The sequence below is a fragment of the Schistocerca americana genome, chromosome 6 (genome assembly GCF_021461395.2).
Source record: "Schistocerca americana isolate TAMUIC-IGC-003095 chromosome 6, iqSchAmer2.1, whole genome shotgun sequence".
Taxonomy (NCBI): Eukaryota; Metazoa; Arthropoda; class Insecta; order Orthoptera; family Acrididae; genus Schistocerca; species Schistocerca americana.
The window spans coordinates 382,911,617-382,936,344 of NC_060124.1; the positions used below are offsets into that span (position 1 = coordinate 382,911,617).

Below are 24,728 nucleotides of genomic sequence, written 5' to 3' on the forward strand. Positions count from 1 at the left end.
ACAATATTTGGAATATACGCTGCAGACAATTGGATGTTAGTTGTCGTAGTCATCGATTAATAGTTTGGTACAAGGTACTTAGAACTGGTGAATTGGATAAGCAGCATTAAAAGATCAATAACTACAAAAAGTTTCGACAATTTTAAAGCTTATTTTGTGTAGTTTCAAAACATGTCACGCATGATGACCATCGTCACTTGGATATTGTCATACGCACGGCGGGTAATAAACGACGGCACGCTTGTTTACTATACGACAAACGTGCGCAAGCTTGGAGCCAAGCCCATCACCTCTCGTTGCGTCATGCCAGCCGACAGATGAGTAACGTGATGAGAAACTTCCCGGCAGCGCCGCCAGGGTCGCGGTTGCTCTGCCGCGCTCGCCAGTCGACCTAGCGACATGGCCACAGGCGGCAGTGCGAGAGCGGGTAAGTGCTGCCAACTGCGACAGCTTCGCGCGCCGCTCTGTTTGAATCAGTCGTGTGACTTCACTGTCGTCAGTGCTGAAGTACCAGTGCTATGGTGGTGTTACAATGCGACTAGGATTATGCCTTGTTCTACACGATTGTCGTACACATGTGTAGATAAAAGTTGCAAAGCTGTCGTCGTGTGAAAGATGACAGTGTACACAATACCAGCTACAAATATTAGCCAACATCTCCTTTTTGTGTGACAGCGGTATACAAAAATAGGTTTACGACAGACCATCTAGCTATTTCTTGGTTTTATATTAATAGATTTGTCATCCCGAAATAAGTGTGCGTACTACAGCGAGTCTGATTTGATGTATAACTAATTTGTGAGAGACTTTGCAAGTGACGCTCACCATTGACAACTGCAAAAAATCGCCAGAAATTGAAATTGCAAGCCTAAATAAGCAAAATAAATTAATTAAATAAACAAAAATGACGACCTACAAAAAAGAACAATTGTCGCTAATTGTTTCCAGTTCTTTGCACAACGGAGAACTACGGCTTGATATTAATTCGGAAATGGTTAACGCTATTAATAAGAACTTAAAAATTTGTTTGTTGGTATTACATTAAAATGTGCCGCTTGAGTACTTACAAGAAATTACGAGCGGAGTTTGATTTATAGTTATAAGAAATTACGAACGGATTTTGATTTCTAATTATAACACTTAAGTACAATACCGATACGTACCGTCGCCCTTTAAAAACTAGTCACATGTGCAAAAGTAATTATCTTATTAATAAGATAAGCTTTGTTAAATTCTTTCATACATGCAAAATAGATGTAGAATAGATTACTAATTTCCTTGTCGCTAATAGATTCTCAAACTGTGGTTCGCGGCCTTTGTAATCGGAATTCCTTGTGGTCGTTTAGCAGCATTAAGGGTTACGTCTCGTTACAATTATCGCTAGGGTTCGAAGAGGCGGGGAGGATGCTTCATTTGTGACGAGTCATCGGTGTCAGACTCTTTCGGATCTCTAGACAGTGTACTACTGCTCGGTGATGTATACAAAACCTCTGCACAAAATATGCCATTGATGTCATACAAGAAACATATCAAACCTCCTGGAAATCACATTAAAAATGTTTTTCTGTCTGTGGTATGTCGTTATTTTTCGCGTACTCTTAAACGTTATTGCGGACAATATCATCTTCACAATTACAACTATCGTCATCTCATACTTGATTGCCAGCTATTTTGAAGTTGTTACGAATATTTTAAAACGCCACTTTTTTCTGCGGAATCCCATGTCACAGACAAATTAAACATGTTGCATCCGAAATGTTTTTCTTGGGTGAAACTGTGCGCAAGCTATTAACAACCTGTGTGTTGTGATATCACTTCCAGTGCAGCAGTCGAACCAAGTGAAAAATTACAACCAGGCAATTCGTATATGAATCTGTAACACATTTACTTTAAGAAAGGATACTGTAAAGCTTGCACACTACTGTTGCCAACGACGAAGCATTAAAAGGACAAACATTTAAAAATCAATAACGTCCTCTAATTCTATGTAATTATTTTATAGAAGAACTGTTTAGCTTATCAATGATATTCCCTGAAATCATTCATTCACATATTATTGTAAGGCTAATTTTTACGGTTTCACCTACAGGACGTATCTCGCTCTTTAAAACATGATGATATGTTCCTATAGCCTTTCAACGGCTTTATGGTTGCGAGTCACATAAGAAACACCTGCAATTGTCGTGATTTATTTAGCAACACTTTGCTAACAAATTCGAACTACGTGTAGCTTTCATTTTTTTTCTCCAGTGGATTTTATGTTTATTCATGTGGAAGCACTTCCTACCATACAACACACTTATGTGCCATACAATATAAATCGCTTTTTTCACGAAGTTTAAAATAAATGGCTTCCATTAACTTCAAATGTTAAAGATACATAGTTACTCTCACGCAAAATATCTTCCCAAAAATGGCGAGAAGACTCTGCGTTCAAATACCGTGGCAGCAAGTTGCAGACAAGCGGCAGTTCGCCCGAAAGTTCATGGAACAGAATAGCTTCTCATGTGCATGACTGACTTGAAAAAATTTGTGACCGATAGAAGCCTGAATCTGTTAGTGGACGGGGAATGTTAAACAGAAACAAAACTGACATACCGTAATACCAAGGAAAATCTTCGAGGGGGCTCTATTGTCCACAGAAAAACACATCACTAGATGGCTGAGCGAATGTAGAATGATGTAATAATTCATCATTGTGAACCAAATGACAATTATCTTTTAATATGAAAGAAATCCATGTTAATTTTGCAGAAATAACCCGACAGTGTCAGATTACGTCAGTGGTGAACTTCTGGGGGCGGTAGAATCTCTTAAATATGTAGGACTAACATTACGAAACTGAACGAACCAATAGAATCAGTGCAGTAGCAGGAAAGGCTAATGGAGAACTTGTTGGTAGAAATTTGCATAATGAAGAAGGCTGTTAAGCTATTGCATACAACATTCTAGTGCGACCTGCTCTAAGAGAAAAAAACAAGAAGATTAAATGTCCCGACTAGATAACTGCAGACGTAGTACAAGCTATGATTGGAGAAGGGCCGAGGAAGGAAGAACGGTGGCCATATTTAACGAATAATCCTAGCACTAGCCTGTCACGTTTAGGGAAACTTTGGAAAACCTAATCCGACAGGACAGGATTTGATCCCTTTTCCTCCCAAATACTAATTCACTGTCTTAAATACTGCTCGTTCTCACTCCTCTGCAAGAGTTCTCGGACCCGTCTAATGTCGGTTTGAATATAGTCGTCGGAAGAATTCAGAGACCCACAACTCGGATAGTAATAGGACACTTTTTAACACCACTCCAATCAGTATATTAGTCCAGTACTCAACTGTGGCGCTACCAGGGTGAACAATGTGATTGAAAGAAACTGCAATAAGAAATTAAATTACAGTAGTGTTCCTGACAATCACATAATTTGAACCTGTTTACAATCGACTCATCAACAAATATCTTGATTGTTTGTCGGCGTGTTGTAGTAGATGCGAAGTCATGTATTGCGTACTTGTTCCATCGGCTGGAACTTTGACCTGTAAAATTGACGTCTGTTGATTTGCACTTCACAAAAACATTATAATTCGTGTGAGTACTAAAATGAAATAGACTACAAAAAAAGAAAGAAAAGTGCACCTGATCGAATGATTTTTTCCTCGAAAGTTTACTATGGTGTCAGTTTATCTTTTTTTTTAAAAAAAATTGTTTATGCAAAAAAAGTGACGAAATTCGGTTGTTGTGCAATCATCCAAACATGAAGTACTTCGACATATTTTCTGTACTTTTCGCGTTAGATTCACACCTAACGTTAATTTGTAGCTCATTTGGTGTCAGACAACTAATATAAAGGTTCTGTGTTGGAACTGTGTTGCTGGTAGTAAATGTGGATTTCACTTCTGGCAATAATATAAATGTGTGAAGAATGCGGAGTTGAGCAGTAGTCCTAAAGTGATTGCTGAGACGGTCTTCGTTTGTTTAACGGAATAGTGGGATTCTGAACGTTGGACTACGTGACGTCAGTTGTGAATAAGGCTATACATGTATGGAGATGGTCGATGGTAAATGTTAATTGTGTGAAAATTTAAGGAACGTATGAGAGGAGCCAGGGAAATATATGGGCCAAAGATTTTGGATCATGTATATGAAGTGGAGGAAAGTTAAAGGAGCGAATCGTTTTCGTGCCAGTAGTTGGAAGAGGTATTTGTTTCTTTAGAGGAATAGAGCTTTCTGTTGAAGAAATGGGGAGTAAATAAGGAATGGGAAGAATGTGTTGGGCTCTAAGGGGTACATGTAAGGATTGGCAGAAATATATTTCATCTTGTCAATCTAGTTCTGTATTATCTTGGGATCGAGGAGTCTTGAAGGTGGTGTATCTTATTGTGTGAAGACAATGAATGGGAACTGGTGGAGACGTTTCACAGGGAGCTTCATTAAGTGATGTGCTGCAGAAGCTCGTGCATTTGTGGGATGCTGCAGTTGTCAAACACGGCGGTGCTGATGCCTTACATTAACTGTGAGGAGAAGTGCTATTGGTTAGGTTGAGAAAACAGGTAGATGTGACAGTCGGGGTCTGATGAACTAGGATGTGGTTTTAGGGGCGTAGGTGGTGGTGGTGGTGGTGATGGTGGTGGTGGTGCTGGGGATTCGCATTTCATTGGACGGAGAACCAATTAACAAGCGAAGACGAGGCTGTGATGAGCTCAAATGACTCAACTAGCGAATGACTCCCAGGACGAACGACGATAGTGATGGGTGACAGTGACAGAAGCTGACGGGAAGAAAAAAATACTATCAACCGGACGCCACAGTCTTGAAAGTGGACTAGACGGAAATTACAGCCATGTGATCGACTTACAGGACGACAGCTACTTTAATTCCGCAACTGCGTGCATAATTCGAGCTCCTTAAAGCCTAGAAAAATCGTATGTTCAGATACCACACACTCTGGAATGAAATTGACTGGAATTTACTGCAAAAATGCACATTTCGTTCTGAACGGTCTGTTGTAGGACATCTACATCTGTAATCCGCAACCCATCTTACGGTAAGTGGTAGAGGATACTTCTGATACCACTATCTACCCACCCCACTCCCTACATTGTTCCTTTTTCCATTCGCAAATGACGCGTGAGAAAAATGACTATCGGTAAACCTACGTATTCGCTCTAATTTCACGGATTTCCTCGACGTGGTCGTTTCGCGAGACGTACGTAGGAGGAAGTAATATGTTGCCCTCCTCTTCCTGGAACGTATTCTCTCGGCATTTAAACAGTGAACTTGTCCGTGGCGCGCACCGCCTCTCTTACAGCGTCTGCTACAGGAGTTTGTTTGAGCGTCCCCGTAATGCTCTCCCGCCGGCTGGACGATTCCTTGATGAAACGCGCAGCTCTTCGTTGCGTCTTGTCCATCTGTTCTATTAGTCCAATCCGGTAAGGCTCCAAAACCGATGAGGAACATTGAGGAAACAGTCGAACAAGTGTTTTGTAATCCACTTTTTCGTGAATTAATTATATTTCCTTTAGATTCTTCCAGTGAATCTCAGTCTGGTATCTGCTCATCCAAATGTTTGATGTGCTCATCCCGCATTAGGTCGCTCCAGTTGGTTACCCCTAGGTATTTCAGAGCGGTTACTGTTCCCTGTGATACTTGACCAATAGTGTAATTGTACAGGAGTGGATTTCTTCGCCTATCTATGAGCAACACGTTACATTCGTTTCCGTTAAGGATCAACGAACAGCCTCTGCACCAATCTTCGTTCCTCTGCAGGTCTTCCGGCAGTTCGCCACAGTCTCCTGGTGTTGTTGCCTTCTTATAGACAACCGCATTATCTGCAAACCGCCTCATGGAGCTTCCGACGTTTTTAGGATCTGTTAATTTTTTAGTCTGTTTTTCAATACAATGTCTGTTTATAGACTTGCGAATTGCGTAGACCATGGTGACATGGAATGATTACTTAATTACATTTTCTTAGTCTCTAGCTGCCCAGCTATTCAGCCAACTACATAGTTATTTAATATGTTTTAGAATTAAATAATAATTTCACATGTTTACAGTGAAGTTTCGATACGTCTCTCTCTCGTTCTTAATAAGAATTTTTATAAAAAAAACTCCAGAATTTCAAGATCGTTAATAAAGTATTTATTTAAATGACTGGTTTCAGTAAAATAATGTTACCATCTTAGGATCTTCAACTTAACAGTTAGTATAATCTCCCCCATCTGTGCTTTGTATCGTGTCGTGTCGCAAATGTGTATAAGGATCGTAGGACACGCTGGATGTCAGAATGTCATGATTAAAAGAACTAATCATGACAAGCCGACATCAGCGTGTTCCACGATTCTTACACATACATTTCTAATATGACGCGTGATGACTGGGTGTTGTGTGTTGTCCTTAGGTTAGTTAGGTTTAAGTAGTTCTAAGTTCTAGGGGACTGATGACCATAGATTTTAAGTCCCATAGTGCTCAGAGCCATTTGAACCATCTAATATGACGCGATACAAAACGCAGATGGCGGAGATTGTATGAATCGTAAAGTTGGAGGTCCGAAAATGGTAACAAAGTTAAGTCGCATAGTGCTCAGAGCCATTTGAACCATTTTAAATAAATAGTTTACTAGCGATCTTAGCTGTTTGGAGTATTCCAGAATTGGTTATACTATAGATCGTTCCAGTTCTTGCGACGTTAGGAATGTACACGTATTTTTACTCCAAATAGCATATAAAATCATTTTTTGGTGTAACAAGAGATGTGACAGTGTTGTGCTGATGAAGTTAATAGCTGTTAATTATATGGCACCCGTAGTTATTCAGTGTAGAAAAATAAACAATAGCGCTTAGGTGTTAACACTGTGGACAAATAACCACTTCTGAATAAATGACAGCCGAGGGTTTCTTCTTCTAACAGTTGATTAGTGTGCATCTATGGAGTCAATAAAACAATGTGGTTGCTGTAGCACGGTTTCTTTATATCTTGGAGTGTGGAGATCAATGTTCGTTTCTTGAAAATATTTTGCCATGTTGGAACTGATAATTTTTGTTTTAGTGCTTCAGGAAATATTTATTGCGAGCGGGCAAATGAGAACAGTATACACCTAAACTCTCCGTAAGAATATCCTCCACGTCGGAAATTATGGAACTGTTACTAGATTGTAGAAAGGTGCTTCAACAGACTGAATCTTTCGCATGACAGTGAATGAATCTTTTCGACCGGTAAAAACGATTCTGTCTGCCGGACCGTATTCGAATATAGCCAATATCGAAAAGAACAGATGATAATTTGGTAAAACTGGAAGAAAACTTTGACTTTGTCTCTTCCATCTTCGCAACTTATAAAGCGGGAGTCAGCTGTTCATGTGAATAATGACTTCTTACCACTCAGCTTTCAATAGTGTTTGATGAAAAGTTACCGAAAGAGTAATTAAAGATAATTATATTTGGCGCTTAAGTTACCAAAAGTCGAAATTACAAACTCTTCGTATTGTCGAAGGACGCTATGAAATTTGTACTGACAGTTTCATGTTGCTCTGTAGCTGAAACTGCCTTGAAGGATATCATTGTAATCTGCGCAAGGGAAAAGCGTTGTGTGTCTTATAAAATACAAGAAATTCAGTCTATTGTTGCACTTCTGCCAGTGTAGATAGTAGTGTGGTAATGTAGCACCAATGTTAAAGCCGACTGATCCTCTGTTTTGCAATTTAAAATAAACCACTAGAGTTCCAGAGGATAAATAATTACAAAACAAGGCACCGTTAAAGAAAACATAGAATTATTTGAAAGTCGTGTATTCAAATGGTTCAAATGGCTCTGAGCACTATCGGACTTAACTTCTGAAGTCATCAGTCCTCTAGAACTTATAACTACTTAAACCTAACTAACCTAAGGACATCACACACATCCATGCCCGAGGCAGGATTCGAACCTGCGACCGTAGCAGTCGCGCGGTTCTAGACTGAAGCGCCTAGAACCGCTCGGCCACAACGACTGGCTGTGTATTCAAAGCCCAATCAAATATTTCCTGCCGTAGTTTGCGCAACGGCATTTCATTTCAGCTCTGCAGAATGTTAGGCAAAAGATTTTGCCGTGACATGCATTCAGAATTCAACTGCATCACAAAATCAGGAAATTCATCCCGCCAAAAGAGTCGAATTCGCAAATCGCTAAATGAGGTGACAATGAAGAACAGTTAGAAGAGTTCCGGCGTTTGTCATAAAACCAAAGAGAACCTTGGTAGCTATTTTTATTTCTGGCAGCTTAATTAGCCTTCCTCGAAGTCACTTTTCAGCAGAATGGTAATAGTGAAAGATAAACCATACGCGAGCTGCGCTGCCGACCGGCGTGAATCGGGTGAGTGTTAAAAACAACGAGGTGGCAATTAAATCTAAGCCTTTTCTGCCTGAAGCAAGTGTATTTCCGACAGAATTGGCAGTATTCCGTCGAAATTCGGTGTCACATGGTTTCCGATCATCATCTGAGATTAGGGCCTTTTTAGCTTCAGTAAAGGATGAGCTTGGTTTGCGGGTGTCTATCGTATCCCAGGCAGTTGTGACATGTCAAACACTGGTCAGACTGTCAGGACTGCGGAGACTGTTGTACTGAGCATAAGCGTCACACGCGTTTAGAATAGCCGAGCAAATCAGCTGTTGCTGAACACTGTGCCTTGAACCCGGTCATCCTATGGAATATAATAAGCCGAGATCCTCGTGTGCACTTTCAGTTACTGGAAAAGTGTTGCTAAGGAATCAACTGAGATGAAATTATGTAGCGACGTCAAAAACAGACGAAGGTTTCTGCTAAAATTCTGCTTGAAATTTTGCTCTCTCTCTCTCTCTGGTTAAACATCAAGGAAACAAAGTTAATTGTACTTGCTCTATAGTTGTTCGTTAATACTCACCACGAAAACTTCTGACTTTTATCGCCTTCGCTGGTGGCGCTAGTGTTTACGGTTTGTGTGTGTGTGTGTGTGTGTGTGTGTGTGTATGTGTGTGTGTGTGCGTGTGTGTGCTGTCTTCCCTTCCATAAGCTCCCCATATTGAGCCTAGGACAGCACCCTGTCGTATCTCACCCGACTGCATTCTCGTAAGTTGTGTGTAATTTTTTTTCTAAGATAGTACGTCCAGTGCAAAAGAAGTGATGACCTAGTGAAGGCATGTGCGTGTGTGGAAGTGTGTGTAATAGAATATCGCTGGTAGCTCGATCGACATGTATTGAAGTGTATTTCGCCGTCGAAGAATTTTTTCTTTCTTTTTTCAAAAATCCTGCGTTATTTGAACGCCTCATGTGTAACAAAGAAATAAAGTAAGCACGAATTTGGTTTCAAGTGGTTTCATCCTGTCCGTCACATAGCGATGGTGTATGTAAGAAAGGCTGACACAAGCCATAGAGGCGCATGTCATTTTTATTCCCTTCATTGAAGTCCACTACTGCTGTGTTTTCAGCACCGGTAACCACTTGAAAATGACCTAAGGTCTAAACTGCAATAGTGGATATTGTAATACTTAGGGTGAATCAGCTGCCCCTGTCGCCGTCGTTTTATGCAACCTGCAGTGTTATTTCTGGCCTTCAGAAACCACACGCCAGATTTTCATATTCTCTTGCTCGCTACGCACATACTATTGGTCTTACAGAAAAATGAACAGGGCATTTTTGTAGGAAATTAAATGTAATTATTGGGATACGTGATCTCTGGAGGCCACGGTTTTCGAGATATTAAGAAAAACGTACAAAAGTGACCTTCAAACATACTTCCACCCTATTACTTATCCCTGACCGATCAGGATTTCTTGCATGTTGTTCGTGGAACTGCCTGTTACCACTGTACAAAAATTTCTGACTACACGAACTGTTCTCGATATTCAACGTTTTTTTGTGTCTATTAAGCCACCAACATACTGGGCTACTTCGTCACATGATAAATTTAAACGTGCCTTTGGGGGTAATGTCAGAAAAACGACTTTGTAAATGTTACGTTAAAACAAATTACACTGACAATTCCATCCTAATTTAACCCTTACAAGAACTGAAGTTTCATAGACAGAAGGCCTGATGAATACGCCAGTGTAACTGATTACTTTATGCTGTTAAAATTCACAAAACTATTGAGGAAAAATTTACACAGATGTCAGTTTCACAGTTTGTAAGTGCTCGAGCAAGCCGGTGGCATAATAAGGCCTGTCACAGAACAAAAAATGTCGAATGTGGGAAATAACTCGTGTAGTGGCAGATTTTTGAAAAGTGGTGGAGGGAGTGCTATGAACACCATACTCGACATCCTGACCAATGTGGGCTGAGCGTGGGAGTGGGGGTGCCTTTAAAGGTCACTTTTGTAGATTTTTCTTGAGAAACTCGAAACCTACGGCCTCTAGCGTGAAAGTAATCCAGTACAAAATTTAACTAGGTTAAATTTCCTGATGTCTAATAGTGTAACGAGCGAGAGTGTATGAAATTCGCACGCGTAGAAATAGCATTGCTGGTTGCATAAAATGACGCCGCTACGAGCAATCAAATCACCCTGTATAGACCAGTCAATGGTGAATATGAAGTCATTTAAAAAGAGGCGATAAGCCCACAACAAATGGAACTGTGATGAATACAGGTACCAACTACTGAATAATGTCTTAGTATCGTGACAAATAGCACACTGCCGAAATCAGAAGAATCGGATGGTGTTAGTAAAAGTAATAAACCTTCACTGCTAGTTTAATGAGACTTATAAGGCATACAGAATCAATATATTATGCAAAAAAACACAAGTGCAGTAACAATTTTTTTTTCATCAGTCTACTGACTGGTTTGATGCGGCCCGCCACGAATTCCTTTCCTGTGCTAACCTCTTCATCTCAGAGTAGCACTTGCAACCTACGTCCTCAATTATTTGCTTGACGTATTCCAATCTCTGTCTTCCTCTACAGTTTTTGCCCTCTGCAGCTCCCTCTAGTACCATGGAAGTCATTCCCTCATGTCTTAGCAGATGTCCTATCATCCTGTCCCTTCTCCTTATCAGTGTTTTCCACATATTCCTTTCCTCTCCGATTCTGCGTAGAACCTCCTCATTCCTTACCTTATCAGTCCACCTAATTTTCATCATTCGTCTATAGCACCACATCTCAAATGCTTCGATTCTCTTCTGTTCCGGTTTTCCCCCAGTCCATGTTTCACTACCATACAATGCTGTACTCCAGACGTACATCCTCAGAAATTTCTTACTCAAATTAAGGCCGGTATTTGATATTCGTAGACTTCTCTTGGCCAGAAATGCCATTTTTGCCATAGCGAGTATGCTTTTGGTGTCCTCCTTGCTCCGTTCGTCATTGGTTATTTTACTACCTAGGTAGCAAACTTCATTGACTTCGTGACCATCAATCCTGATGTTAAGTTTCTCGCTGCTCTCATTTCTACTACTTCTCACTACCTTCGTCTTTCTCCGATTTACACTCAAACCATACTGTGTACTCATTAGACTGTTCATTCCGTTCAGCAGATCATTTAAATGTTCTTCACTTTCACTCAGGATAGCAATGTCATCAGCGAATCGTATCATTGATATCCTATCACCTTGTATTTTAATTCCACTCCTGAACCTTTCTTTTATTTCCATCATTGGTTCCTCGATGTACAGATTGAAGAGTAGGGGCGAAACGCTACAGCTTTGTCTTACACCCTTCTTAATACGAGCACTTCGCTCTTGGTCGTCCACTCTTATTATTCCCTCTTGGTTGTTGTACATATTGTATACGACCCGTCTCTCCCTATAGCTTACCCCTACTTTTTTCAGAATCTCGAACAGCTTGCACCGTTTTATATTGTCGAACGCTTTTTCCAGGTCGACAAATCCTATGAAAGTGTCTTGATTTTTCTTTAGCCTTGCTTCCATTATTAGCCGTAACGTCAGAATTGCCTCTCTCGTCCCTTTAGTTTTGCTAAAGCCAAACTGATCGTCACCTAGCGCATTCTCAATTTTCTTTTCCATTCTTCTGTATATTATTCTTGTAAGCAGCTTCGATGCATGAGCTGTTAAGCTGATTGTGCGATAATTCTCGCACTTGTCAGCTCTTGCCGTCTTTAGAATTGTGTGGATGATGCTTTTCCGAAAGTCAGATGGTACATCGCCAGACTCATATATTCTACACACCAACGTGAATAGTCCTTTTTTTGCCACTTTCCCCAATGATTTTAGAAATTCTGATGGAATGTTATCTATCCCTTCTGCCTTATTTGACCGTAAGTCCTCCAAAGCTCTTTTAAATTCCGATTCTAATACAGGATCCCCTATCTCTTCTAAATCGACTCCTGTTTCTTCTTCTATCACATCAGACAAAAACTTCACCCTCATAGAGGCTTTCAATGTATTCTTTCCACCTATCTGCTCTCTCCTCTGCATTTAACAGTGGAATTCCCGTTGCACTCTTAATGTTACCACCGTTGCTTTTAATGTCACCAAAGGTTGTTTCGACTTTCCTGTATGCTGAGTCTGTCCTTCCGACAATCATATCTTTGTCGATGTCTTCACATTTTTCCTGCAGCCATTTCGTCTTAGCTTCCCGGCACTTCCTATTTATTTCATTCCTCAGCGACTTGTATTTCTGTATTCCTGATTTTCCCGGAACATGTTTGTACTTCCTCCTTTCGTCAATCAACTGAAGTATTTCTTCTGTTACCCATGGTTTCTTCGCAGCTCCCTTCTTTGTACCTATGTTTTCCTTCCCAGCTTCTGTGATGGCCCTTTTTAGAGATGTCCATTCCTCTTCAACTGTACTGCCTACTGCGCTATTCCTTATTGCTGTATCTATAGCGTTAGAGAACTTCAAACGTATCTCGTCATTCCTTAGTGCTTCCGTATCCCACTTCTTTGCGTATTGATTCTTCCTGACTAATGTCTTGAACTTCAGCCTACTCTTCATCACTACTATATTGCGATCTGAATCTATATCTGCTCCTGGGTACGCCTTACAATCCAGTATCTGATTTCGGAATCTCTATCTGACCATGATGTAATCTAATTGAAATCTTCCCGTATCTCCCGACCTTTTCCAAGTATACCTCCTCCTCTTGTGATTCTTGAACAGGGTATTCGCTGTTACTAGCTGAAACTTGTTACAGAACTCAATTAGTCTTTCTCCTCTTTCATTCCTTGTCCCAAGCCCATATTCTCCTGTAACCTTTTCTTCTACTCCTTCCCCTACAACTGCATTCCAGTCGCCCATGACTATTAGATTTTCGTCCCCCTTTACATACTGCATTACCCTTTCAATATCCTCATACACTTTCTCTATCTGTTTATCTTCAGCTTGCGACGTGGGCATGTATACCTGAACTATCGTTGTCGGTGTTGGTCTGCTGTCGATTCTGATTAGAACAACCTGGTCACTGAACTGTTCACAGTAACACACCCTCTGCTCTATCTTCCTATTCATAACGAATCCTACACCTGCTATACCATTTTCTGCTGCTGTTGATATTACCCGATACTCATCTGACCAGAAATCCTTGTATTCCTTCCACTTCACTTCACTGACCCCTACTATATCTAGATTGAGCCTTTGCATTTCTCTTTTCAGATTTTCTAGTTTCCCTACCACGTTCAAGCTTCTGACATTCCTCGCCCCGACTCGTAGAACTTTATCCTTTCGTTGATTATTCAATCTTTTTCTCATGGTAACCTCCCCCTTGGCAGTCCCCTCCCGGAGATCCGAATGGGGGACTATTCCGGAATCTTTTGCCATTGGAGAGATCATCATGACACTTCTTCAATTACAGGCCACATGTCCTGTGGATATACGTTACGTGTCTTTAATGCAGTGGTTTCCATTGCCTTCTGCATCCTCATGTCCTTGATCATTGCTGATTCTTCCGCCTTTAGGGGCAATTTCCCACCCATAGGACAAGAGAGTGCCCTGAACCTCTATCCGCTCCTCCGCCCTCTTTGACAAGGCCGTTGGCAGAATGAGGCTGACTTCTTATGCCGGAAGTCTTCGGCCGCCAATGCTGATTATTTATCAAAATTTAGGCAGTGGCGGGGATCGAACCCGGAACCGAAGACGTTTTGATTATGAATCATAGACGCTAACCCTAGACGACGGGTACAAAAATTAAGCGCCGTCTAATAAATAGAAGATTTCAGTAGCGATATTAAGTGTGCATCCATTCACTTGGAAAAGTAGTGGTTAATGCAGTCACAGTCCAATATTTTACCTTATATTCAAAATGAGTAGATATGTCTTAAAGAAAAGCTTGTAATGATGCACAGAAATAATGGAATAACATTTATGCCGGGGCCTTGTAATATCACAGTTCTGTAATAACGTTACAGTGTTACATACAATGATACAATAACATGTATCAATGGTCTTTCAGTCTCGCCATTGAGCTTTGATGATACGCACACTGACCTTATTTGCGTCTTACGCGCAGGTTTATCAAAATTAAGTTTAGATATATAGTTAGTGTTAGCTGGTGAAATATAACCAGTTCCCATTCATTTGTCTATCTTTGTTATGTGCCAGCCTGTAAACAAGTATACCTATGACTATTTTTGGAAAAAGTAATAAAATGGACAAAGTTACAGAAAGAGAGTAACTGAGTAATAGGATGAGGTTCCAGTTTTAAACTTTAAAAAAAAAAAAAATACACCGGTTCTCGTCCGATCACCGAAGTTAAGCAACATCGGGCCCGGTTAGTACTTGGATGGGTGACCGCCTGGGAACACCGGGTGCTGTTGGCTGTATGTTATTTGACTATACTTTTACGTTAATGAAGTGAATAACCGTTGACCAGAGAAAATATTTATGTGCAGTAACATTTTATGCGCTGTGTGATCCATTATTCTTTGCTGCATTCAGTTGTTATTGCTTAACGTGGAGAGATTCTGATGTATTATCTGCCAGACAGAATCTGTATTGGTATAAAACGTATATTTTAAAGTACTACGACTAAATCATTAAATTCCAATAAACGTCCGTCATCAACTGTTATGGTGAAGGCTTTATCATACTGACTAGTACTTATTATTGTTAAAATTACATGAGCTTTCAGAGATATACGGCATGGTATTGGTGCGAGGCGGTCTCCGTCGGCGACGAACATGTAGTTACACGACGAAGTAGTTCTCCAACAACGCAACAAAGCGGCCCACTCGATATCGCGGTGTGCATAGTTCGAGCATAACCAATCAGCAGATATTTCTACGAAAATTAAACACAACAAGATCATTCAGAGACACGAAGATAATTCTCCCGCTCATGACAACGCTAACATTGCGCACTTAACATATTTTTATGACACGTTCAAGAAAATGGTTCAAATGGCTCTGAGCACTATGGGACTTAACTGCTGTGGTCATCAGTCCCCTAGCACTTAGAACTACTTAAACCTAACTAACCTAAGGACATCACACACATCCATGCCCGAGGCAGGATTCGAACCTGCGACCGTAGCGGTCACGCGGTTCCAGACTGTAGCGCCTAGAACCGCACGGACACTCCGGCGACACGTTTAAGAATACGGACTGGGAGATAATAAAGAGTATATTTTGTTTGCAGCTGAAATATTTCTTCTGTACTGCTTAAATATGTATTTGAACGTTGTTGAAAACATGATACCATATTATAATTTTGCATCCCAATGACTTCTTTTAGTGTTAAAGAAAAGCTTAAAATACCTAAGCAATCCATACCTTGCGATACTGTCGGTAACTATATTTTTGTTCAGATATTAGCGAAATATCAATACAGTTTTAGATATTGGTAATAATGACAAATATATCGAGCACTGGAAAACTTGTACGTGTGCAAAAGTTAGCTGCGAAAAGATGAAACATCGCTGAAGTCTTACCTCGTAGTAATTAGATGTGTAGGTACGTAACCATAGATAAAATACCGCTACAATTTCTAAATTCATTGACAGAAGTGGCAGCCAAACGACGATTCAGTTTGGTCTATATAATCAGACTTTCGTAAGTATCATCCACACAATAAGTAGACAGCAAGGGCAGGTAAATGAGAGAGCTATCTCGGAATCATCTTAACATCTGACAAGAATAATATACAAGAGAGTGGAAAAGTTTGGGATCTGTTAGATGAAGATCGGTTTGGCTTTAGGAAGGGCACTAGTGATGCGCTTCTCATGTTATCCTTGGTAATGGAGGGTAGACATAGAAGAAAAAAACGAGTCAGACGTGTAGACATAGAAAAAGCGTTCGACGGCGTAAAATGGTCTAAGATGTTCGAAATTCTCATCAAAATTCGTGAAAGCATTTAGAAAAGGCCTTGTAATATGCAATATGTGCAAGAAACAAAAGGAAAAAGTGAGATGGAACACAAGGAACGAAGTGCTTGGGTTAGAAACGGATAAACAATGACCAAAATAAAAGGAAGGTCAGGAGTGGCATTAAAATTCCTGGGTTTAATGATATCTGTGATAGATTTCCTGACGACAATGCTATTCTCAGTGAAAGGGAAGAAGAACTGCAAGACCAACAATTAGAATGAGTAGTTCAACGGTCTCACATTATCAACAGAGAGTAAACCAAAGAAAGGTAAACGTGGTGATGTGGATCAGAAATGAAATTAGTGACAAAATTAACATCAAAAGTGGAGAACCCGAAGTAGACCAAATGAAGCAACCCTGCTTCTTGGAAACGAAATAACATTTGTCGGACAAAGGAAGGAGAATGTAAGAAACAGACTACCACAGGCAAAGAGGGTATTTATGGCTACATGGACTGTGGAAAAACGGAAAAGAAGATAATCAAAGCGTTTGAGAAGTGGTGCTACAGAAATATGTTGACAATTAAATGAATTGATATGATGAGAAATGAGGAAGTTCTCCACAGACTCGGAGTGTAAACGTTGACGCGAATAAGGTACAAGATGACAGAACACGTTAGGACATTAAGGAATAACTTCCACAGTACCAGAGGGTACAAACCGCAGAGGAAGACAGAGTGTGGAATATACACAGAAAATAACTGAGAACGTTGGCTGCAAGTGCTACTCTGATACGAAGACTTTGGCACAGGAGAAGAATTCACGGTGGGCCTCACCGGACCAGTCAGACCCTCCAAAAAAAGTACCTTCACTTGATGACGAAATGCGCTTTGCCCCTCTGATGTTCCCTACTCTCTTTTGCCCCACATAACTCACATAGTAGTTCACGGCGCAGCACATATTTTATCAGCTGTAACTGGCGCGCATTCTGTTGACAGGTTTATGGCGTTTCGAGAAACGCATAGCTTGTGAGATGAAGTGTGAGGTCTCCGTGCTGCTCCTTCTCGCCTCAACGAGGTGGATTCACAGTTGTGCTGTAACATAACGTGCTGCTTTCTAGAGAGGAACCGTTCATATGTCTTCCTATTTTACGTTGATATGTTCACGTCCACACACGTACTACAACCATCATTCTCGATATACTGTTCTGCGTATTATAATCTTTGCCTAAAGTAAATCTTTTTGGTCTCTTCCCTTTCAGCGCCAAGTAAATCTTAGTTCTGGATGCCGTAGCAAATGCACCGTCAACATTGCCCCATCTTCTGAAAAATGCACACATCAAAAGAAGTTTTGCAACACCCCCGTTCCTAGAACTCCTGAAGATTGACGTTGACTGTGGATATTGAATCACAGACACAGTCCCTTTGACTGTTCAGAGATGTCACTAAACCCGCCCAAAGATGTAAACAGCAATGCATGAGCAGCGCATATTACACGGATGGGGTCCGACAGCCGATCAGTTCCAGTCATTCCACCAGGAAGGAGGTACTCGGCTCGTGTTGTCTGTAGTTCAACCATACCTAGATGGTCAACACCACGGTTCGATCGCGTCCGCATTGTTACTTTGTGCCAGGAACAGCTCTCAACAAGAGAAGAGTCCAGGTGTCTCGGAGTGAACCAAAGCAATGTTGTTCGAACTTGGAGGAGATAAAGAGAGACAGGAACTGTCGATGAGATGCCTCGCTCAGGCAGTCCAAAGGATACTACTGCAGTGGATGACCGCTACCTACGGACTAAGGCTCGGAGGAACCCTGGCATCAACGCCACCATGTTGAATAATGATTTTAGTGCAGCCACAGGACGTCGTGTTACGACTCAAACTGTGCGCAGGTTGCATGATGCGCAACTTCACTCCCGACGTCTATGTCGAGGTCCATCTTTGCAACCACGACACCATGCAGCGCGATACAGATGGGTCCAACAACCGCTCAGAACTGGTATCACGTTCTCTTCACCGATGAGTGACGCATACGCCTTACACCAGACAAATGTCGGAGGCAGCCCGGTCAGGCTGAACGCCTTAGACATACTGTCCAGCGAATGCAGCAAGGTGGAGGTTCCCTGATGTTTTGGGGTGGCATTATGTGGGGCCAACGTACGTCCCTGGCGATCATGGAAGGCGCCATAACGGATGTACGATACGTGAATGCCATCCTGCGAACGATAGTGCAACCATATCGGCAGCATATTGGCAAGGCATTCGTCTTCAGGGACGACAATTCGGGCACCAATCGTGCACGTCTTGTGAATAACTTCCTTCAGGATAACGACATCGCTCGTCTAGAGTGGCCAATATGGTCTCTAGACATGAACCTTATCGAACATGCCTGGGATACATTGAAAAGGGCTGTTTATGGAAGACGTGACCCACCAACCAATCTCAAAGATCTACGCCGAATTGCCGTTTAGGAGTGAGACAATCTGGACCAACAGTAACTTGATGAACTTGTGGATAGTATGCCACGACGAATACAGGCAATGCAAGAGGACGTGCCACTGGGTATAAGAGGTAGCGGTGTGTACAGCAATCAGGACCACCACCTCTCATGGTCTCGCTGTATGGTGGTACAACATGCAATGTGTGGTTTTCATGAGCCATAAAAAGGCCGGAAGTGATGTTTATGTTGATCTCTATTCTAATTTCCTGTACAGGTTTCGGAACCGAGGTAATGCAAAACTTTTTTTGATATGGGTATTATGCTTATCTATCTCGGTAGACCCTCTATTCCATACTACCGTGAGGTGAAGCAGTTATTAACGCATTGAACTCACTTTTGGTTGATTAGGGTTTAAACCCAATCCACGCATCCCGATTTAGGTTTTTTGTTATTCTCCTAAAACGATCACGGCGAATGCCGGTAATTTCGACAGCAGACGTTGCACTTCTATCGTGTTAAGGCCGGTAGCCGTGCTCTATCTTCGAGGTCTCTGCGTTGTTATCTTTCAACAAGATTAGAATGCTGCTGTTGCAACAAGTGACAGCCCTGTGTACTAAATTTTACTTCCTTCATACGTCAAAATAACCTACAAAACTAATCACGTATTTTTCCAGCTATAAAATTTGTCATTTGCTATCCTTTCTCGAGATCCAATTCTAATGGCCAGCAGTGTATATTTTTGACTTTCATTCAATTATGATGTGTTATTATGTTTGTGTGTGAATTTCAAAGTGATGCTTAGCTTGGCAACTTGCTTTAAATGTTCAGAAACGTAAAATTGTGCACTTCAAAAAAACCAAAAAACGTAGTACGCTATGACTACACATCAGTCACAGATAAAATCGATATACTCATCCAAATACCTGGGTGTAACACTTTGTAGGCTCAGGAAATGAACGATCACACAGACTCAGCCGTGGATAAAACAGGTATCACACTTTATAGTCTGCAAAGAAGATTGTTTGCAAATCACTCCCACAACCCAGCCTAGAATATTGCTCAAGTGTGTGGAATCCCTACCAAATAGGTCTAACAGGGGATATTGGACGTACACAGAGAACAGCTCGAATAGTCACAGGTTCTTTTAAATGAACACACCGCCATTTGACTGCATTGTTGTTTATTTAATTTCGACCCACGTTTCGGCTTTTTACGCCATTTTTGATTGAGTATATGTCATGAGCATCTATTGCATCAACACCTTGTAAGATGATGATTTTATATCTGGCGTTTCGTGGGGAGCGAATATTTTTCTTGATTTATGGCCAATTTTGAGCTTGATGTCTTGCAATATATGTTAATCACTTGAACTCGATCACTTAAAAATGGCATAAAAGGCCAAAAGCTGGATAGTAATAAAATAAACAACAATGCAGTCAAATGGCAACGTAAACTATCCTGAGTGTGGTATCACGCGTCAATACCGCTCCATGGGTGTCGCGAAGTTGGTAACGGAACTGCAGGTTTCTGTCTGACGCTGATAGCAGTCGCGCGGAATCTGGCGGACCCAATGGCGCGCACCTGCTGAGCCACACATCCAGCGGCTGTGGATTATGCCGCCGCAATATAGGATGGCCAGTTGCAATCACTCAACCCACTTGCACTTGGATCCTCATCGCTACGAGAACATCGTTTTTGCTTAAAACAGCGAGCCTTCTCCAAGTTGCTGTTGCAGTAGCTGGATATTAATTCTCGCTGCATTATTTGTAATGAGTCTTCGTACACTTGGAGAAACACAAGTTAAGTAAGCATTCTGTTTGTTGTGTTAACTTGTTTGCTAATCATTTTTTCTTCTGTCCAGCTTTCCTACGACAACAGTAGCTGTACCACCTTGTAGCTCAACTCTCATTACCATTATGTACGAGGTCATACACAACACCGAAAAAGTCAGCTAACAGAGTTTCAAGAACCAGCTTTAAATGATGACTCTAGAAATATACTGCAATCGTCTGCATACCACTTCACAGTTGAATGCAGAGTACAGATGTAGATGTAAACTTGATAATGAGCACACGCATGAATTTACTAGTAGTGCTTAATAAACTACTCATTTAAACTAACAGCCCACTGGAAATCATGTTCTCTAAATTTTTTTGAGGCAGTTATGCCCACTCAGACATAGTCATCAACGAAATAGGAAAATAGCCCACAGAACACTGCTCGGAGTGCGTGAAAGAGAGTGCTCAGTGATCAAACTGTTGTGCAGGAAATAAAATCGTCAGCTAGAATAGAAATCTGTATTACCAAATGGTTAACCCGATTGAAGGTTGGCTGTATTTGAGGGCTTCCAGGGACAACAAAAATTTGATTTTCAGTACTTCATATAAGTTTAAAAACTTAAAATACTCTCGTAATCTACTTTTTAAAAAGTGTAATCTTATGATATATGTCCAACACAGACAAATATTACAGTTACAAACTGTGTATATCTCTTGAGGTAGCATAACGCACAGCGCGCAAATTATCCACACTATTTTGATCCAATATTTGGAAATGAGAGCACTTAGCGAATTCCAACAAAATTTAAATATAATTTCAGACGTTTGTGAAATCTTTTCTCGCTGCTATCCCCCAAAAATGATGAAAGTTAAAAAGTTTGTCGCTTACTACATTTCTGCTGTTCCTGTAGTGGATGTTCAGCATCAGGCATGACGTTTTAATTTATTACTTCTTTACCACTGACTCTCTTCGTAACACATTTTGCAGACAGTACCCGCATATATCAGTGAATGTATCTGCAAAATTGTATTATTGTATGATGCGTCGTTCAGGAAATATGGCCTCATACATGTAGAGATGCTTGAGAAAAAAAATAGCTTTCGCTTAAAAAAGGAACTCAAATTACCCGAACTATATTCATCTAGTGTATGATAATGAGAACGATTATCAACTTACAAGAAACTTTAAACATAATCTCAAACATTTTCTAAGCTTTTCCATAAATCTTCTTAACGTTGTTCATTCTCGTACACGGACTGATCAGAAACAATCTGAAAGGTCTGTAAGGGTGTTCCAGGATAGGTTGTGCTGAGAAGTAATTAATAAGAAAAAGCTTCGATTTCTAGCGCCGATTCCGATTCAATTAGCTCTGAAGTTAGCCAACCCAGGTCGCTGAGCGCAAATTTTCTGGCAGGAAAAGTGTTGCCAAACATATTCTTCGTTTTGTTTTCTCAGACTGAACAAACGTACGTAACCTTTGCTCATGTACCTTAATTTTATCACTTCCGAAAAAGGTACATTTTCTGGTAATGAGCAAGTAGTAACTAATAGACGCACAGATATCTGAGCATTACCGCATGTAAGCGCGTGCAAGTACTTCAATTTGCGAGCGCAATTACCTGATTGGCTAACGTCAATGCCAATTAAATCGGAACCTTCGCAACATATGGAATTTTTTTCTTAACAATTATTTCTCAGCGCAAGCTATCCTCCGACACCCTTACAAGCTTTTCAGGCTGTTTCTGACTACCCTGTAGATTCTTAGAACACGGCGCGATCATGAGATCATTTCTGTCTGTTTTTTATAGCCCACCTCATTCGAAATTCACTGATATATGCGGGTACTGTCTGTTTGAAAAAGATGAAAGTAAAAAAAAAATACCGCCGTAAAAATACTCCCTCGACGAGTCGGCCATTATAATTGCGACTCCCGCGTCGCTGGGAACCTTAAGGTGGAATTTCGTCTTCTCTGCAGTCGCTCTTACATTCCCGCTTTAAATTTTATTGTTGTATTGGATGGGTTGCGAGAATGGAGGGACTTGCCATAAAAATTCCTGCGCGTAGCGACTGAGTCGTTAAACGAGGCGCCAGACACCTGTTCAGAATCATTGCCGACCGGCGCGGTATCGCATTGGGAGGTGGGTACTGTCATTCATAACACAAAACTTTTCTCACTTTATAACCTTAGTATAATAATTCTTAGATAATCGATATCAATTTCGGAAGGCTTCTGCAACTGTCTAAAACGCGGCGATAAAAATAACAGGCAACACTTGATAGTATTACTTTCAGGAACGGCTACATTGATAAACACAAGGGTCATGTTGTAATGAAATGAACTTATTTGAATTACAAGTTTTTGGCGCACTAATTATTTATTTAGTCGTGGTGACGCAAGTTACGGCGATTTTTCATTACCAAGCGTACGTGTTAGCTGGTGTATGATGATTCATATGTCATCTTGTCTTTTTGTTATGATACGATCACATTATTTATATGTCTACTTTTATATGCGTGATCTTATAAAATTATTTTTTGACAGATTTTTTGACAGCTTCGGCTTTAGCGATGTTATATGTTTACAATGAATGTTGTAAAGTTATTTTTTGACTGCCTTTTTGGATTCCACTGTAAACATACAGCATCGCTGGAGCCGAAACTGTCAAAAAAGAAGTCAAAAATAACTTTACAAGATCAAGCAAATAAAAAGCAGACATGTAAATAACGTGATCGTATCAGTACAAAAAGCAAACGACATTTACGCTCCAAAACGCCATATGAACCACGTCATACTAAAACGTACACTTGGTAATGACAGATCGTCGAAATGAGTTCTTCGTGTAACTTGTGTCACCACGGACAAATAAATAATTAGCGCAGTAAAAAACTTGTAATTCAAATAAAATATGTCGTTCTTCGACCTCATGCAGGCTGCGGACCCACAAGAAAGGAAACGAACTTAGTAGAAGATGCACTCAAATGTAGGAAAAGCAAACAAAATAATGGGACTGGCTGCGCTCGCTTCAAGCAACTAGATTGAATAAATTTCGCAATTAAGTTTTTGCAATCAGGCTGTGTTTATTAATAGAGCTACGACTAAGTAAACGTATATGCTTTTCTTACGATCGTTGTTGTTGTTGTTTTCCGTCTCAAAAGTGCTCGTCACGCTAGCCTATTCTGTGGAAGTCTCTTCATCTCAGTGTAACTGTCACATCCTGCATCCACTCGAGCCTGCCTTTTGTAGTTAAGCCTTGGTCTTCCCCTACATTATTTTCTCTACATTTTCTTCCAGTGCGAAATTAACTATTCCTTGGTGCCTCAGCATGTGTCCTATCAACCGATGCGTAGTTTTAGTCAAGTCGTACCACACATTTCGATTGAGTATGCCTTCATTAATTATCCACCTAAACTGCAGCATTCTCCTGTAAGATTCTAGCCTCTGATTATGTGAATCGTTTCTCGGGCACGTTTCAGTTCCATACAAGGCTGCATTTCAGACAAGTACCTTCAGAAAGGACTTCCTAACAAATTTGTGTTCGGTGTTCACGTAATTCTCTTTTTCACGAAAACTTTTCTTTCTATTGCCAGGCTGCTTTTGCTATCACGAGCTAGTCAGCTCCTCAAATAGTAGAATTCTTGTAATACTTTCATTGACTCATTTCCTAATGTAATTTCCTCACCACAACCTGATTTAATTCCGTTACATTCCCACAACATGGTTTAGTTTTCTTGAATTTCATCTTAAAATCCCATCCGAAGATATTATCCGTTCCATTCAACCAGTATTTCAGTTTCTTGCCGTACCTGACAGAATTACGAAGTCATCAGCAAACCTCAAAGTCGTTATTTCTTCACCATGAATAACAACGTTTCCAAATTTCTGCATGGCTTGCTTTACGGTTTTCGCAGGGGAAAGATTCAGTAAAGTGTGCTTGTGTGCCGGAGGTGGAAAGGGGGGGGGGGGGGGGGGGGAGGGCTGTTCAACATACAGGGCGGTCGGAAATTCCCGTTACAGACTTCCCGGACTTGTAGAGGGGAATGAGTACATCATATTTTGAATCGGAACCCATGTTCGGAAACGTCATCCAACGAGACCACAGAGCGTCAAAGTTATAGGCGCGGGCTTCTGTAAATGTATGTATACACGGCCTGATTCCGTGACGATGTTACAGACTTTCTAGGATGGTGGAGAACGATAAATATATTAATTTGAAGAAAGGATGCCAGTACCGGAAACAAACGAGTCGAAAGTTGTAAACGAAAACCGTTCTGATAGCTCAGACAGTGGAACACATGTACCGGTTCTTGTGTTG

General features: G+C 40.8%; 1 protein-coding gene across 2 annotated transcripts in view; it reads left to right on the forward strand.

Annotated features, from left to right (window-relative positions):
• Positions 1-358: 358 nt before the first annotated feature.
• LOC124619428 overlaps positions 359-24,728 on the forward strand; it is a 434,008-nt gene continuing 409,638 nt past the window's right edge. For both annotated transcript variants that reach the window (XM_047145803.1, XM_047145804.1), the window contains exon 1: positions 359-427. In XM_047145803.1, coding sequence (XP_047001759.1) covers positions 400-427 — 28 coding nt within the window. In that variant the 5' untranslated portion in view covers positions 359-399. The remainder of the gene's footprint in view (positions 428-24,728) is intronic.